An 18,704-nucleotide genomic window follows, 5' to 3' on the forward strand; every position below is an offset into this window, starting at 1 on the left:
GAAAAAAACGAGTGAGTTGATCAAACGAGATTATTACATACCTAACTTAGACGAAAAAATTAAGAAGATTATACAAAATTGCATACGATGCATTTTAGTAGAAAGAAAATCAGGAAAAGCCGAAGGTTTATTAAATCCAATAGAGAAGGGTGATGTCCCCTTACACACATATCACATTGATCATCTGGGTCCGATGGCGAAAACCTGTAAAAGCTATAAATATTTGTTTGCTGTCATCGACGCCTTCACCAAATTTGTATGGATTTACCCTACAAAAACTACTTCAACAAAGGAAGTCTTAGACAAATTAGAAATACAAAAAACAACTTTTGGAAACCCAGCAGTAATAATTTCGGATCGAGGAACCGCTTTTACATCACGAGAATTCAATAATTATTGCACGCAAGAACGTATTAGACACGTAACAATTACAACGGGTGTTCCGCGTGGAAACGGACAAGTTGAGCGAATAAATCGAATAATCATCCCCGTACTCTCCAAATTAACGATTGAAAAACCAGAAAATTGGTACAAATACGTTAAGAAAGTACAAGAAGCTATAAATAGCACATTTCAAAGAAGTGTGAATAGCACACCTTTTCAGCTGATGTTTGGTGTACCAATGAAACGGCCTGAAGAACTCCGGTTAAGAGAGATAATTGAAGAGGAATACGTTCAGGAATTCAATGAGGAACGAGAGAATTTGAGAAGAGAGGCTAAAAAGCAGATCATTAAAATTCAACAAGAAAATCGACGAAATTATAATAAAAAAAGAAAACCTGCAAGAAACTATCGTATAGGCGATCTCGTGGCCATAAAGCGCACGCAATTTCAAAATGAATCTAAGTTGTTGCCAAAATTTCTAGGTCCGTATAGAGTAGTTAGAGGAACTGGTCTTGATCGCTACGAGGTGGAAAAAGTTGGTAACCACGAGGGTCCCGGAAAAACGTTCAGCAGCGCTGATTTCATGAAGCCCTGGTGTCTGGACAGTCCATTCGAGACGAATGCTTTGCAAGATGGCCGAGATGTAGGATTTGTCCTTGAAGGCTCTCAGGAGTGGGACGAGCCGACTTTCCTAGGCGGGAAGTCAGTAGTCGAAAAGCAATCGAACGAAAAAGATCGGTAAGATCAACGACGGGCGAAAAATTAAAACGCGAAAGTAAAAACTGTTTTCTATTGTAGATTCGATCAAAACGGTGACCAGTATAGTGAAATCAAATAATACCCTTATTTTGTTAAACTATTAAATAAAACTTAAGTTACAATTCCGATGTTTTGGTGAATAAATAAAAACATAACCCCTAGATTTAGAATAAAAGTGAGCACGAACCCACATATATGCAACTTACATTGGAGCGATTATTTGCTTCATAAATCCGTGTTTCCTCAAAGGCTGCATAGAATACTTTTTTGATTATTAGAAAATTGTTCTCATCTTTGAATTTATTCTTTTAATAAAAATGTAATAAATCAGAATTTGTTAAATTTTCTGGTTTTTGCGACATCTATCGATTTTTTAGATAGTTCTAGCTTTGACAGACCTCAAAGCAACGTTTCTTACCTTCGTATGGGCTTTTGTCCATATGAGACAAAATTAATTTATGAAATTAAACGACATTAAGGAATATTTATACCAAATTGCAAAAAAGGTGAGGGTAGACAATTTTTGAAACAACTCAAATAAATCATAAATTCGTTGCGTTTTTGGGGGGTTACCCATTGTTAGATTTTATATTACATTGGTTAATTTATATTAGATTTGATAGATTTATATTATATTAGTTCGTTCATATTAGATTTATTTGTATCGCCTCATTTGTTTAGTCTGGATTTGAAGTGTCTCCAGTCGCGAGATTAGGGTTTTTTATTGTATTATTTATTGGGTTGAGTTAAGTGTGGGAATGCGTTGAGGTGCATATTTCGGTGTTTAGGTAAGGGTTTTTAGTTATGACCTAAAATAAAGAAGGAGCCTGCGAGCTCAACTCGTATCAGTTATTCAGTCTTCGATTTAACACCCACCGAAACAGTACCCCTTCAATACACGCGGAGCAAGGCTCCCTATATAACTAATCGCAATTTATATGTATAGTTTAAGTGTAATTAATAATAAAGTTTATGGAAACGTAAAACCAAGATTTTGTTGTTAACCAGCGCCCACCAGATAAAAATAAATAATCAGAAATGGTCCTTCGAGCCGGATAGGGAAAATATAAGAAGATTTAAGTGTCTTCGGTTCCTTGATGCGGCGTGTAAAATTAAATTAAATTCGACAACGTTGGCCCGCCAGTTTCGCAGCTTTTTGGAGAACATTCGCCAGGAGTGTTCGAAGACCGAATTTCCACTTCATGCAACTCTCAACAAATTCGAGATAGAAGAAATTCGTCCATCACGTACTGGAAGCGACCAACGCCATTGAAACAAGTACCGTAAGTCCCTTTGCTTTCTCCTTTATCGTTCTCAATCTGAAACTTGTCAATCGCGATCATGAGTCAGTCAGAAAATTTAACTAAAAAACGAGGTATTGTCAAGGGCAAACTCACGAATTTTGCGAAATTTGTAATAAAATTTGAATCAAATATCAGAGAAAGCGGTATTAATCAGGAACTTTCGTTAGAGTTAGAACAAAGATACAATCGGGCAATTAATCTTATCGATGAGTTCGAGGAAATTCAGGGTGAAATAGATTTGTTAAGCGTTGATGGCGAGTCACAAAACGCGGAGAGGGAGACATTCGAGGCGAGTTTTTACGAGAATACGGCTAAAGCTAAGCGAATTTTGACAAATAGAAATATATGCGCCGATTCGTCGTTCATTGTAGGACCTTCCCCGGATCAACATGTAAAGCTACCGGTTATAGATTTACCAAAGTTTGACGGTGGTTACGACGCATGGCTAGGGTTTAGAGACATTTTCGAATCGTTAATTCATAACAACCCAATGATCAACGACATTCAAAAATTTCATTACTTACTGTCGGCACTGACCGGTAATGCTCGTCAGGTTATCGAAAGCTTAGAATTGACAAATTCTAACTATGAAGTCGCTTGGGGGTTGATTCGCGAGCGTTATGATAACCCGCGGATATTAATTCATAATCACGTTAAGGCATTGTTCGAAATTGAAGGGGTTTCGGGTGATAATCCACAGCAGATTCGAAGTTTTATTGACGACTTTCGTAAACATCTGCGCGCATTAGCTGCACTAAATGAACCTACGGATAATTGGGACACGCTACTTATTTATTTAGCCGTGTCGAAATTGGACGCTGATTCCAATCGGGAGTGGGAAAGAAAAAAGTCCGGTTTAAAGAAAGCGAATTTAGAAAATTTGTTAGGGTTTTTGAAAGAACGCGCTGATTTATTGGAAACTTTGGAAAACGGTTCGGGTAAGCGGATAATCGATAAATCAAAACCGAAATCAAAAATGTTTTTGGTTGCTAATTCGGGTGTTAAGCGTTGTGTAAACTGCAATGGGGAACATTACATACAGGAATGTTCAAATTTCACTAAACTTACAGTTCAGGGCCGTATAGACCGGGTCAAACAATTAAAGGTGTGTATGAATTGTCTTCGGTCGGGACATTTTGTTAAACAATGCCGTTCGAGCTCTTGTAAACGGTGTAATTCTCGTCATCATACCTTACTTCATTTGACGCACGATCGCTCAGATTCACCACCACAACCAACGACATCCACCCAAGCACACAGTCTAAATTTCGCACAGCATGCAAATCATTCAAACATCTTACTCTCCACCGTAACTGTTCACGCATTCGACAGACATAACAAAAAACATTCATTACGCGCACTCTTGGATCCGGGCAGTCAAAGTAGTTTTCTTTCGGTAGAAGCTTGCAAGCGGTTAAGATTGTCTAGAACAGCAACAAACGTTAATGTAGCAACAATAAATCAAACACAGTCAACAATAACGAGTTCTTGTTCATTGCGAATACATTCACACTGCACGGATTTTTCACTTAAGGTTAATTGTTTGGTTGTAACAACAATCGCGAATGATTTACCCAATTTTAAAATAAACGCAAACACTTTAAGAATACCTACACACATTCGCTTGGCGGATCCCTTGTTCAATAAATCCGATAAGATAGATATGCTGATCGGGGCTGATTATTTTTGGAATTTGTTATGCGTCGGGCAAATCAAACTTGCAAAAGGGCCTATCATGCAAAACACCCGTTTGGGGTGGATCGTTTCGGGGCCGATACAAGCGAGCGCGGCACATTCGGTGCGGTGCAATTTAATTTGTAAGGATGACAATTCCGTAATAAACAAGCAGTTGGCGCGGTTTTGGGAAATCGAGGAGATTGAAGGGTTAGTTCACTCATCGAAAAATGAAACATTTTGCGAAAATCATTTTAACAAAACCACTAAACGTGCAGAAGACGGACGATTCATTGTTTCGATACCGCTAAAGGAAAGTTTAGATCGGTTGGGCGAATCGTATAAAACCGCTGAAAATCGTTTAATGGGTATCGAGCGAAAATGCAAACGAAATCGCGAATTCGGTGAGCGATACCATGCATTTATGCGAGAGTATTTGGAGTTAGGTCATATGAAAAAGGTTGTCGACACGCGCGAGGGTTATTATATACCACACCACGGAGTATTAAATGAAAATAGTGCCACTACAAAGTTAAGGGTCGTCTTCGATGCATCATGTCCCACATCAACGGGATATTCACTTAATGATTGTCAGGTGGTGGGACCCATATTACAGCCTGACCTGTTTAGCGCCTTAATACGTTTTCGGAAGTACGCGTACGTGGTTACCGCGGATATTCAAAAAATGTACCGTGCCTGTCTAATCAATCCTGAGCAGACGAAATTTCAGCGCATATTATGGCGCGATTCGGAAGATTCACCCGTCGATACGTACGAGTTATTAACGATAACATATGGAACGTCTTCGGCTAGTTATCTAGCGACTCGGTGTTTAAAACAATTAAGTTCAGAATGCGCGGACCCGGTCATCGCGGATGTTATTAATTCACATTTTTACGTAGATGATTTGTTGACGGGAGCAAATTCGTTGACCGAAGTTACTCGTTTGGCGAAAATGTAAAAATTGTGTTGAACGGCGGAGGATTTAACTTACACAAGTGGATTTCGAACGATCCAGAGATATTACGCGATGTTCAGGGTACTCAGTCTACAGAGCTTTCAGAAGTGCTTGATTTGGGAAAAAATGAAAACACTCGGACGTTAGGTTTATTATGGGACCCCACTAAAGATTGTTTTCGTTATAAAATGAAGGAAAATTCAACCAGTCATATTACTAAGCGCACGGTTCTTTCGAAAATAGCCCAAATATTCGATCCGCTCGGTTTATTAAGCCCTGTGATTATTACGGCGAAAATAATCTTACAGGAAATTTGGGAGTCCGGGTTGGGGTGGGACGAAGCACTTCCCAATCACATTTACACAAGTTGGCTTCGGTTTAGCAACAGTTTGAAGGATTTACATTTAATCAATTGTCCGCGCCATATATCGCTGAAAAATCCCTCCACATTCGAAATGCACGGTTTCTCAGATTCGTCAACAAAGGCTTATGGAGCGTGCGTGTACCTTCGGACTATCGGAAACGACGGAGAGGTTTTGATAAGATTGACTTGTGCCAAATCCAGAGTGGCGCCGCTAAAACGGGTTACGGTTCCGCGTTTGGAATTAATGGGTGCATTGCTACTTACCGAATTGGTAGCTAAGGTAAAGACGGCATTGGGTATTGATATTACGCGAACAGTTTATTGGACCGACTCCAGTGTGGTCCTGGGGTGGTTGTCGACCGATTTAACCAAATTACAAATGTTCGTGGGTAACCGAATTTCGCGAATATTGGAGAAATCGCGAATTGGTGATTGGAGGTATGTACCCACGCGTGATAATCCCGCTGATCCGGTCTCGAGAGGGGTGAACGTCTCGGAATTGTCCGGTTTAGAATTGTATTGGACTGGGCCCCAATGGTTAAGAGAAACAGACAACGCGTGGCCTGTTAGAAATTTTCGTAACGAGTCGCTACCAGAAATGAGAAAACTGTTCTCAGCGGTTACGACGACGGATGATCATCTTTTATCCTTTTCTCGATTTTCATCGTTAATCCGTTTGCAGCGTGTGATCGCGTATGTATTTCGATTTGGTCATAATTGTTATAGGAAAGCAATACGTAACACGGAACCGCTAGATAAAACCGAATTGGAACAATCGCTTAAATTTATTGTTAAGATCAGTCAAAGAGACTCCTTCGCTGAGGAGATAAGGGCGTTAAAGAGTAATAAAGATATTCAAAAAAATAGTAAATTAGCGAAATTAAACGTATTTCTAGATAAAAATGAGATTATGCGTGTTGGCGGTAGATTGGGAAATGCGGATTACGAATTCGATAAGAAATTTCCCATGGTGATTTCTTGTAAACATGCGTTCGCAAGATTGCTATTTGAGATGGAACATAGACAGCTATTACATGTTGGTCCGCAGCATTTGTTGGCTTGCATTCGCGATCGGTTTTGGCCAATTGGGGGGCGTAATTTAGCCAAGTCGATAGTCCATAACTGTATACGTTGCTACAGGGCAAATCCGCGCGCCAAGCAACCGGTAATGGGGAACTTGCCACGTGAGCGAGTAACACCGGCGCCGCCCTTTTATACTACAGGCGTAGATTACGCGGGACCGTTCCTGCTAAAGGACAAAAAAGGGCGAGGAGCAAAATTATCCAAGGCGTATGTTTGTCTATTTGTTTGCTTTACCACACGCGCTATACACCTAGAATTGGTAACCGAACTTACTACAGAGTGTTTTATTGCCGCTCTTCGGCGGTTTTCAGCTAGGCGCGGGAAACCGAATCGAATGTTCTCCGATAACGGAACTAACTTCGTTGGTGGTAATCGTTAATTACAGGAGCTAAGTCAGTTTTTGATTGACAACTCTAGCGAACTCAAAACTCTGATTGAAAACGCTTCGATTGGTTGGTCGTTTATTCCACCTAACTCGCCACACTTTGGCGGATTATGGGAAGCCGGTGTTAAGTCGGTCAAATTTCATTTGCGGCGAGTTGCCGGCAATGCCTCGTTCACGTACGAAAATTTTTATACCTTGCTTGTTCAGATTGAGGCCATCCTAAATTCCCGGCCATTAACCCAATTATCCACCGATCCCAACGATACGACTCCTTTAACCCCGGCACACTTCCTAATTGGTAGAAAACTTACGTCGCCACCAGATCCGAGCTTGAGTCACATCAGTGAAAACCGCTTATCCCAATTCCAACGTGTACAGCAAATTCAACAACATTTTTGGACTGCAGAGTCGCCACAAGTGGTCAACGGGTGACGCTAACCTAAAGGTGGGCCAATTGGCATTAATAAAGGAAGATAATTTGCCTGTCTTAAAGTGGCTTACTGGCCGAATTATAGAATTGCACTGCGGTAAGGATGGAGTCGCACGAGTGGCCACGCTACGCACACAAAATGGGAGCGTCAAAAGGGCCACGGTCAGACTGTGTCCACTGCCAGTGGGATGGCAGTCTTGTGTTTCATTAATGTGATTGCTTGTGATTGCGTGAATTGTGTGTGCGCGATTAATCACTCACGATCAGTCGTGTAAATTTAATTTTTCCATTTTTTTTTTCATACATTTGATGTTGAGTCCTTATTGTGAATTTGTGTTATTATTTGTTGAAAGGTAGTTCTTTCAAGGCGGGGAGCATGTTAGATTTTATATTACATTGGTTAATTTATATTAGATTTGATAGATTTATATTATATTAGTTCGTTCATATTAGATTTATTTGTATCGCCTCATTTGTTTAGTCTGGATTTGAAGTGTCTCCAGTCGCGAGATTAGGGTTTTTTATTGTATTATTTATTGGGTTGAGTTAAGTGTGGGAATGCGTTGAGGTGCATATTTCGGTGTTTAGGTAAGGGTTTTTAGTTATGACCTAAAATAAAGAAGGAGCCTGCGAGCTCAACTCGTATCAGTTATTCAGTCTTCGATTTAACACCCACCGAAACAGTACCCCTTCAATACACGCGGAGCAAGGCTCCCTATATAACTAATCGCAATTTATATGTATAGTTTAAGTGTAATTAATAATAAAGTTTATGGAAACGTAAAACCAAGATTTTGTTGTTAACCAGCGCCCACCAGATAAAAATAAATAATCACCCATATTCATAAAATTTAAGATGACGTAAGTCCATTGTTTTATGAAACATCTGTACTTGCCTCTCTCACCCTATTTATAGATTGTAGCGTCGTAATACAGTTCTATAGCTTTCCTCTTTATTTTAGATCTAACGTTCTATCCAACAGGAGGCGGTAAGTTCTCATGCAAATATAATGTTAATGATTTAAAAATATTTTGTTTACTGTTTAGATCAACAACATTATTTTTCAAGATGAATTTACAAACTCCATCAATTCAAAATTTTTTAATGAAACTTTCATCTCAAGCAGCGGAATTCTTTGTAGCTGTGCTCAAAGCATTAAAAGAAGCAGCTTTGCCTGCAATTAGTGCACTCTTTGGGGGATTACTTGGTGGACCAATATGTTTAGCAATAGGTAATTAATCATTTTATTATCTTAATTATTTTTATTAAAAATTTATTTCCTAACTTCCCATTTCCTATTTTTTAGGTGGTATTGTTGGATCTTGTGCAGCAGCTGCTATAGGACTGGGATATTGTAAAGTTTTAGCTGACATTATTGAAAATTTAGCTTCAGCTGCAAAACATCTTGTTAAAAACATACGTATAGAAGATCTAAGGCCATTGCTAATTTTGTTATTAAATTTTCGTTCAATAACATATTAATGTAAACGCCTGACAATTATGTTTACTTATTTTCACATAAAATGTGTGAGTAATTATGAAAGTCTTTTTATTAAATATGTGTATATATCTGTACCTTAAAGGTAAAGGATTGTATCTCCATTAGTTTAGGTTTTATAGGTATATATTTTATGTGGTAAAAATGATATAAAAATGCATAGTTACGTTGTTAATTAATTATGGATTTTTTTTTCAATTTTTAAGATGAATAAATCACAAACATGTGGAAAGGCAAAAAATAAAACCACTTATAACTAAATATTAAAAGATTCATTAAACATAGATAATTATTATTATCATTAATGACTATAAATCTCGAATGCGGGAAGTTAGCCCCCCATTTTTTGATTTTTAAATTTTTTATTGTTCTAGATTGTTCTAGAGTTGTTCTACATTGTTCCAAAGCGGCAAATCGAAAAAATAAAAACTCCGCGAGAAAACCGAAAAAACAGGTTTTTTTACTAGCCCCCCATTTTTGGAAAAATCTAATTTTCTTTGTTGTTCTGGGTTGTTCTAGTTATTGTTCTAGAAAATCAAAATTATGGGATACAGCATTACGAAGTTATAACTAACAATAGGTTTGGCCGCCGAAATGTCTAGTTGATTGCTGTGACCGTAGTTTTTCTATTATCAATTCCATATTACAAATATATACTTATTATAGCTAACGCAATCTGGAACAGCTATTATTTTCACTTGAATAACTCTTTAAAGGGCACTTTACTCTTTGAAAATTAAAGTTTTTGGAAGTTTCAGTCAGTAATTCTTGTGTCAGCGGTTTTATATTACACAATAAGAATTAAAAAACATAGAACAATCTAAAATAACTCAAACTTTGCGGATTCCAATTGCTCCAGATGTGTTTTACGTTTAACACGGACATTAATTTTGCAAAATCACATATTTTTTGTTGCTCTAAATTGTTCTTGTTGTTCTAGGTGCTTTCATATTAAAAATTAGTACTTACAACAATTAAAACAATTCAGAACAGCTGTTATTTTCACTAGAAAAGCCTTAAATTTCAGTTGTTGTGATATCGGACAGGTTTTGTTGAATCAGTGAACCCAATCTTTAATATAATAATAGTTTTAAAAAACTAAAAAAATATGGAATAATCTGACCATCCTAATTTTCTAAAAATCACAAGTTTCACCTTTCTCTTTAAACTTATAATAGTAAAACATAAGATGCGATTTAAAGTGTATTTTATTTTGTATAAACTAAGTAATAAATTAATAAATAAACTAAACTAACAAATAAAACAATATCTATTCGATCAGTACAATAACTTATTCTAAGGTAAACTATAACTAAATAAACTAAATTATGTAAATAAACTAATATCATGGAATAACACGGTTACATACTTTGATCATTTATAAATATATATGCACATTTGTGCGTTTATTTAAGTAGCTTTTTCAACTTGTACGGATTTTTTTCGTAAGTCATTAAATAATATCCAATTGGCATTGTTGGGCACAAATGCCGGGTAGTGAGTGCCCTACCTCATTCAAACATTTCAAATTGACATGACAAAGACAAATTGCGTGCGTAATCACTCAATTTTGTTTTATTGTTCTCTCTATTCGTTGTTTCTATAAACAGACCACATTTTCTTGCAATTGTTGCTTAGAGTTTGCATGTAGTTTTCTATTACTTGCTTTAGCTGCGCATAGCCAAATATTGTTACGATGTCAATGTCGATTGATAAAATTATGTTTTTATGGAAAGTAACGTTTAAACAATTATTGGAGTTTTTAGTCCTACAATAACTAAATTCTTCTTTAAATAGTTGTGTGCAAAGAAACGCAATATTTGAAATAGCATTCACTATTATCACGCCAGCAATATTCTGGCTTCCAAAATAATTTATTCCTGTTAATAGTTCAGCTCTTTTTTTATATGTTACTTTACTAGAACCGGTTTTTAAAAATAATTTTAGGAAACAAAAGCAATCTGTGCAAATATTCTCAACATGATTTCTAAATGGTGTGTACGGGCAAATGCTATGAAAAATGCAATGCTAATGCTAACTATGAAATATACTATCGAATCCGCAATTTCATTTATTGAAATAGATTTTAATGAAACTTACTTATGAACTTATGAAAGAATTACTAACTGAAACTTCCAAAAATTTTAATTTTTAAAAAGTAAAGTGTTCTTTATAGAGTTGTTCTAGTGAAAATATTAGCAAAATACTACCAGATTGCTTAGGTATAATAAGTATATACAGGGTGATTTATAACATACGGAGCAGATTAAAAGAGCAAGTACTAGGGGCCAAACTGAAGATATTTTCTTAATAATGTTTTGACTACAACGTAATAATCACAAAGATATAGAGCATTAAAGTTGAATTAATTGCCCAGCATTTCTTACGATATACGGTATTACACTACGTTTAAATTCAAACTGCGAATATTTCGGGGTTACTTAAGCAATGCCTGATTAGCACCAATAATAAAATCTTTGTAATATGGCAGTTACGGCTATTTAAAAATTTGTTAAGTCACTCAAAAACTGGTGTTTGTTTTTTGAGAACCGCTGATAGCATGTTTTTATTGCTGTCAATCCAGTTGACTTCGTTACCTAGCAACGGACATGTCATTTAATTTTAATAATCAATGTCATTTAACGTCAAAATTAGAATTTTTACTAATCAAAAAATACAATGGTAATGTACAGTAACGAAGAATACGTAGATATGCTTATTATTTATGGAGCTGCTGGAGAAAACGCTGCACAGGCAAGACGTCTGTATTTAGAACGATATCCAAATCGACAGATCCCTTTTGAAAACACTTTTCTTCGGTTAATCCAGCGGGGAAGAGAGACAGGAAATTTGCAACCTAAGAAAGGTCTTGGTGGCGGTAGACTAAACAGACATGGAGTGAATGTGGAAGAAGAAATTCTAGAAATTGTGGAAGCGGATCGAAGCACGAGTCAAATTTCTCACCAACTCGAGGTATCCCAGAATTTTGTTGGCGTACGTTGAAAAGTAACCCTATCATTTTCAAAAAGTGCAAAGACTGACTCCCGCTGACTATCCTTTGCGGTTGCAATTTTGCGAGTGGCTACTAAATCGTACCAACAGAGAAGCAGATTTTGCGGACAGTATACTGGTAACGGATGAATGCTGTTTTACCAGAAATGGTGTTCTAAATGTTCACAATTCCCATGTGTGGTCGGACGAAAATCCACACGTTATTCGTCAGGGCTCTTTTCAACAACGATTCAGAGTGAATCTATGGGCGGGAATTGTGAACAATACGTTAATAGGACCTTTCGAATTACCAGGAACTCTTAATGGAACTTCTTATTTACAGTTTTTACAAGAAAATCTGCCAGTACTCCTGGAAGATATTCCGCTACTTATGCGACGTGAGATGTGGTTTATGCACGACAGTTGTCCTGCACATTTTAGTCGTAATGTACGAGATTTCCTCGATAATGCTTTTTGGCAAAAATGGATTGGTCGAGGTGGACTTATTCCATGGCCACCACGTAGTCCCGATCTTAACCCATTGGACTTTTTTTCATGGGGATTCATGAAGGATAGAGTATATGCCACCGAGGTTAATACAATCGACGAACTACGACATCGCATCACTGCCGCTACAGAGGACATACGTCCACGATTTCCACGATTATCGTTAAATTGGATTCGTCGTGCGCAGTTGTCCGTCGAAATGCAAGGACAGCACTTTGAACATATCTTATAAAGAGATTATTACTATTATTATTATGTTATTTTCTTGTTTTAGAGATTTTGTAATTTTGCATTTAAAACATTATTATTATCCGTTTCATAAATTAACATCTATTATTTCTTTTCATAAATTACGTATTAAAACTAAACAATTAAATTGTCTACTTTGACACCTCCTTCAAAAATGAGGATGGCGTTGACAAGTATTTTAATTGTTCTTTACTGAATATCAGCGGTTCTCAAAAGTTGACGCTAACTTATTTAAAAAATTAACATGCGATATCTATGTAACTATTAAGATTTTAACAAAACATTATTAAGAAAATCTCTTCAATTTGACCTCAAGTACCTACCCATTTAGTCTCCTCCGTATGTTATAAATCACCCTGTATATGTGATATGGAACTGAAAATAGAAAAACTATGGTCACAGCAATCAACTAGATATTTTGGCAGCCTAACCTACTTTTGTTAGTTTAGTTTATTTATTAATTTATTACTTTGTTTTACAAAATAAAATACACTTTAAATCGCAACTTATGTTTTATTATTATAAGTTTAAAGAGAAAGGTGATTTTTAGGATATTAGATGGCCAGATTATTCCATATTTTTTAATTTTTTAAAACTATTATTATATTAAAGGTTGGGTTCACTGATTCAACAAAACCTGTCGATTAAAAGAACTAAAGCCGCAGTGATTAAATAAACATTTTAAGTACCTAGAACAACAAGAACAATTTAGAGCAACAAAAAATATGTGATTTTGCAAAATTAATGTCCGTATTAAACGTAAAACACATCTAGAACAATTTGAATCGGCAAAGTTTGTGTTATTTTAGATTGGTCTATGTTTTTTAATTGTTATTGTGTAATATAAAACCGCTGGCACAAGAATTACTGACTAAAACTTCCAAAAACTTTAATTTTCAAAGAGTAAAGTGCCCTTTAGAGAGTTGTTCTAGTGAAAATATTAGCTGTTCCAGATTGCGTTAGCTATAATAAGTATATATTTGTAATATGGAATTGATAATAGAAAAACTATGGTCACAGCAATCAACTAGACATTTCGGCGGCCAAATCTATTTTTAGTTATAACTTCGTAATGCTGTATCCCATAATTTTGATTTTCTAGAACAATAACTAGAACAACCCAGAACAACAAAGAAAATTAGATTTTTCCAAAAATGGAGGGCTAGTCAAAAATCCTGTTTTTACGGTTTTCTCGCGGAGTTTTGATTTTTTCGATTTGCCGCTTTAGAACAATGTAGAACAACTCTAGAACAATCTAGAACAATAAAAAATTTAAAAATCAAAAAATGGGGGGCTAACTTCCCGCACTCATAAATCTCTTCTTCATGACTGATTCCAGATCACTTTTCTAAAAAACAAAATTATTTGTGTTTAAATGTAACACAGTACCTTTATGATGAAATTATTTATTGAAATAAGTGCAGCGACCGTTTCGTTTTAGTGAAAACAAAGACGTCGGGCATAACGTCAAATATTAAAGAATGAAAATGGTGTAACTCGACATTAAGATTTAAATAACAATCATAACAAATTAAAAAATCGATATATTTCATGAATTCACGCGTAAATACAAAGACATGGATTAGGACTGTCGCCCTGCAGTCACCTTGATTTCTTTGATTGATCCCCAGTCTATTTTTATTCATTTTTTGTAGCTATTGCGTTCCCTTGCTATTCTTATGTATATCTTATCACATTTATATACAGGGTGTTTCATAATATATGCGCAGGACTTCAGGATGTGATAGCTTGTCCAAAAAAGTGAAAAAGAGTTTCTATCAACTTACCCTCTAAAATGCACCATTTTCGAGATACAGGGTGTTGAAATTTAATAAAAAAAAATTTGTTTTTTGCGAATATCTCCGGAACCGTTTATCGTACAGAAAACAGCATTTTTGTAAACATTTTCTACTCATAATAAGCTAAGTTTTGTACAAGAAAATTTTTTTTTAAAGTCATAATTGGTGAAGATTTTGAAGGGGTAGTGGTTGTTTTTCTCCCTAACTTCTACGCCACTGGAAAAAGTACAGTTTTAAGACGCCCATTTGAGCCGCCAATGTTTTCTACACAAAAAAAGGAACTGAAGGTCATGAGCTCTAAAGTTGACCGTTTTCGAGAAAAATGTTATGTTGAATAACATGGTCAATTTTTTTAAATAAAAAATTTATTTTACTAAAACGTTAGAACAAGTAACAAAAGCAAACGTTAACTTTATAATTGCATAATTAAAAAAAATAATTACAAATCATACACAGTCAAATTAAATGTTGGAAATGTCCGCCGTTTCCATTGACTGTCTAACACGCAGGAAAATTCCCGGAGTGTTCCGAATAATGTCGCAAGATACAACAATTTTCAGATGGCCCCAAAAGAAAAAATCTAAACAATTAAGTTCGGGAGATTCGTGGTGGCCAAGGGTGCGGACCTCCTCGACCGATCCAACCGTCTGGGTATTCGTCGTCCAAGTATTGGCGAGCAACCAAACTAACGTAGGCCGGAGCTCCATCATGCATAAAGTATATGTTTTGTCTTACTTGAAGCGTTACATCTTCCAGCAGTTCTGGCAGTACTTCTTCTAGAAATTGTCGATAATCTGTTCGGTAAAAGATGAAGGCCTATCAAATGATCACCGACGATGGCAGCCCAAACATTTACGGAAAATTGTTGCTGATGATGGCCTTCTGCAATTTCATGTGGATTTTCTGCTGCCCATATGTGGTTATTGTGAAAATTGAAAATACCATCGTTCGAAAAAGATGCTTCATAAACAGAACTTCGGCTCCAAACTCAGGATTTTGAGCTATTTTGTCTTGCATCTATGTGCAAAAAGCGAATCTTGGCGGAAAATCTCTTGGCAATAAGGCTTGTACTCTTTGGATATGGTAGGGACACAAAAGTTGCCGTGGAGTGAGACAGGTTTAAGTTGTGAGCAATTTTTCTGGTACTTGTGGTCGAATTTTCATTAATTTCGTTGAGGACAGCGTCTTCTACTTGGGGATTTGCAACTTCCACAGGCCGCCCATTATCAGCAGTATTCCTTTTAAAACTTCCATTTTCCCGTAGTCGTTGTGAATACGTAGAAACAAGTTATGGTGTGGTTATGGAATTATTAATTAAGGTATCCTCTTTTTAATACAAAAAGCCGTTTTGAAAAATCACTTTTAGTTCTTTAGAAATACATTTTTGAAGTTTTTGAAGTTGAAGTTTTAAAAATTCGTATAAAATCCATTTCTTGGAATATGAGTATGATAAATTCCCAAAGTGTTAATAAAAGTGTCCTCTTTTCAATCAACCAACCGATTTGGAAAAATAACTTTTAGTTTTTGAGAAAACAATATTTGAAGTTTTGTAAAAATTTTCGATGCTGCAATTTTCATCGATAACTTTCAAAATTCGCTATAAAATTAATTTCTTGAAGGATCCTTGTGGAAATATCACCAATTATTAATTAAAATATCCTCTTTTTAATGCAACAAGCCGTTTTGAAAAATCACTTTCAGTTCTTGAGAAATAAATTTTTGAAATGATCGACAATTTTTTCGAATTTTGCAATTTTCGCCGATTAAGTTTTAAAAATTCGTATAAAATCCAGTTCTTGGAATATGAGTATGAAAATTTCTCAAAGTGTTAATAAAAGTGTCTTCTTTCCAATGAATCAACACGTTTTGAAAAATAGCTTTTAGTTTTTGAGAAACCAATATTTGAAGTTTTCATAAAATTTTCGATGTTGCAATTTTCATCGATAACTTTCAAAATTCGCTATAAAATTAATTTCTTGAAGGATTCTTGTGGAAATATCACCAATTATTAATTAAAGTATCCTCTTATTAATGCAGTAAGCCGTTTTGACAAATCACTTTTAGTTTTTGAGAAATAAATTTTTGAAATGATCGACAATTTTTTGAATTTTGCAATTTTCGCCGATTAAGTTTTAAAAATTCATATAAAATCGATTTCTTGAAATATGAGTATGAAAATTTCCCAAAGTGTTAATAAAAGTATGCTCTTTTCAATGAACTAACCCGTTTTGAAAAATAACCTTTAATTTTTGAGAAAACAATATTTGAGGTTTTGATAAAATTTTCGATGTTGCAATTTTCGTCGATAACTTTCAAAATTCGCTATAAAATTCATTTCTTGAAGGATCCTTGTGGAAATATCGTCAATTATTAATTAAAGTATCTTCTTTTTAGAGTTGCATCGTGGTTAAATCAGCATCAAAAAAGTTCATTTTGTATCTTAAATTCAAATAAGTTGACATATCTTATCAGCTTTCTTATTAATTTCATTTTTATTCAAATATCACATCAATGTGGCAATGTAGGGTATCACTTTAGAAATGCACCAGAAGTTATAACCATAATGGCCGGATATCCGGCCGAAGGGGATACCGCATATATGGTATCCGGCTTTTCGCAAAAAATCATTTTTTGATTTATTAATTATAACCATTGGTCATTACCAATAACCATTTGGTTCCCTGATTTTTTTTTTCTAAATAACCCTGGCTCAACAGAATTGAATACTTTACCTTATCTACAGGGTGTCCCGTTAAGCGTACGGAGCGGCTGTATCTCAATAACGGTAAGGCCTAGAGGTTTGGGAAAAAAATCGTTATAAGCAAAGTGGGCAAGAGAAATAGCTGGAAATTATTTTGAAGTTCGTAATTCGACCGCTAGGGGGCGTAACTGCCATAGAGAAACATAAAATTCCCGCTATCTCAGAAAGTTAGACGATGAGCTATAACTTTGACAACATCATTTAGTAGCTTGGATAATACCGCATCGCTTTTGTTTTGCAATATTTTTCATATCTGTCATAATAAGGGAGGGGGAGGCCAATGCGTTTTCAAATGTTTACATTTTAATATCTCCTGGACCATTCAACCGATTAGAATATTTTTGGTCTTTTTTGAAAGAGCATTTCATGCTCTTTTAAAAGATATTTTCAGAAAGACCGCTTGGTTTAAAACAAATAAGCTAGAGGGCGTTATCTGCAGTGGTTACATATTTTTGTGATTTTTGAAAAAAAGTTAAATGGAACGGTACTATTTACTTCAAAGACCGTTAATCACCATAAAATTTGCTAAATATTAGTGAAAACCGCATCTCGATATCTCCATCCGTTCTCGAATTATAAAAGAAAATGTTAAAAATTCGTATATCTTAATCGGATCAAGTTACCTTAAGAAACAAATAAGAGAGAACAATAATTTTATTATCTAGAACCTTCTAGAACACTTTATCCAAGCTTAGAACTGCTTCAAAACTACTTTTGAGGCGTGTTGAAAAGCCAACGGATCAATGAAACATCAACAATGATAATAAAACAAAATAAACCAAAACACTTAGAATAACTTAAATTTTTGGCAAAAATAACTCACTAATGTGCTAAATGCCTTTCATAAACCTCGATGCATTTATTTAATCTAGTTTCGACGAAAAAAAAAGCGCTGCTTAAGTCTCGGCCCTAGATACGTTTCTACTGGTATTTAGTGTTTTGTCATATTTTCCTTGGTTACTGGTTTTTCTTGAAAAGTCAGGTCGTTTAGTCTACCCAATAGATAAAGGGGTGAAAGCAATGTGGGTTTTTCTCGAACCAAGAATGCATATTATGCAAGTTTACATCAGCTTGTGGACAGATGCTTCATGCATCCATAGCATTTGTGATAAAAGGTTTGGATTTGCCCAAATCATATTTAAAAGTCAATGGTAATAGTTCAGTCTGTTATCATAATCGGTATCTGTTAAGGCCTGATGTAAAACAACGTGGTGGAGATATTATTCTCTTGAGAACTCTTGTGGACAATTGTTTTCGGAGTTCCCAGATTATGTGGGATCACATTGCGCACCAATATGATTTACGAATTCATAGAGATGTCTGAATGGGCTACACGTTGCCAGTTTTCCGTAATCGCTAAGTCAATCTTAAAAACACTTCTAGAGAAAAATGTCTTTCTTTGTCGTAATTGCATTGCACATTTTTGCCATGCAGTTGCATCGTATTCGAAACATTGAAAATAAATCATCATACGCTCTATCATACGCTTCTGCGTTAGTAAATGACATGTTTACAGTTACCATGGTAATGTGATTTGCTTTTCTCGATGAGGTAACT

General features: G+C 35.5%; 1 protein-coding gene across 3 annotated transcripts; it reads left to right on the plus strand.

The window, feature by feature from the left end:
- Positions 1-1,528: 1,528 nt before the first annotated feature.
- LOC111419069 (protein Nazo-like) lies at positions 1,529-9,101 on the plus strand. Of its 3 annotated transcripts, none has more exons than XR_011641201.1 (4): positions 1,529-1,649; positions 8,304-8,330; positions 8,389-8,573; positions 8,649-9,101. XR_011641201.1 is itself a non-coding variant. In XM_071198205.1 (4 exons), the coding sequence occupies exons 1-4, from the start codon at positions 8,198-8,200 to the stop codon at positions 8,822-8,824; spliced, it is 393 nt and encodes a 130-aa protein (XP_071054306.1). In that variant the 5' UTR covers positions 7,902-8,197; the 3' UTR covers positions 8,825-9,101. The 3 variants fall into 3 exon arrangements, 1 of the variants encoding a protein (XP_071054306.1); XM_071198205.1 differs by lacking the exon at positions 1,529-1,649 and adding an exon at positions 7,902-8,202; XR_011641202.1 differs by lacking the exon at positions 1,529-1,649 and adding an exon at positions 8,184-8,202 and having other exon boundaries at positions 8,258-8,330.
- Positions 9,102-18,704: the final 9,603 nt, after the last annotated feature.

The sequence above is a fragment of the Onthophagus taurus genome, chromosome 7 (assembly GCF_036711975.1).
Source record: "Onthophagus taurus isolate NC chromosome 7, IU_Otau_3.0, whole genome shotgun sequence".
In the NCBI taxonomy this organism is placed as follows: domain Eukaryota; kingdom Metazoa; phylum Arthropoda; class Insecta; order Coleoptera; family Scarabaeidae; genus Onthophagus; species Onthophagus taurus.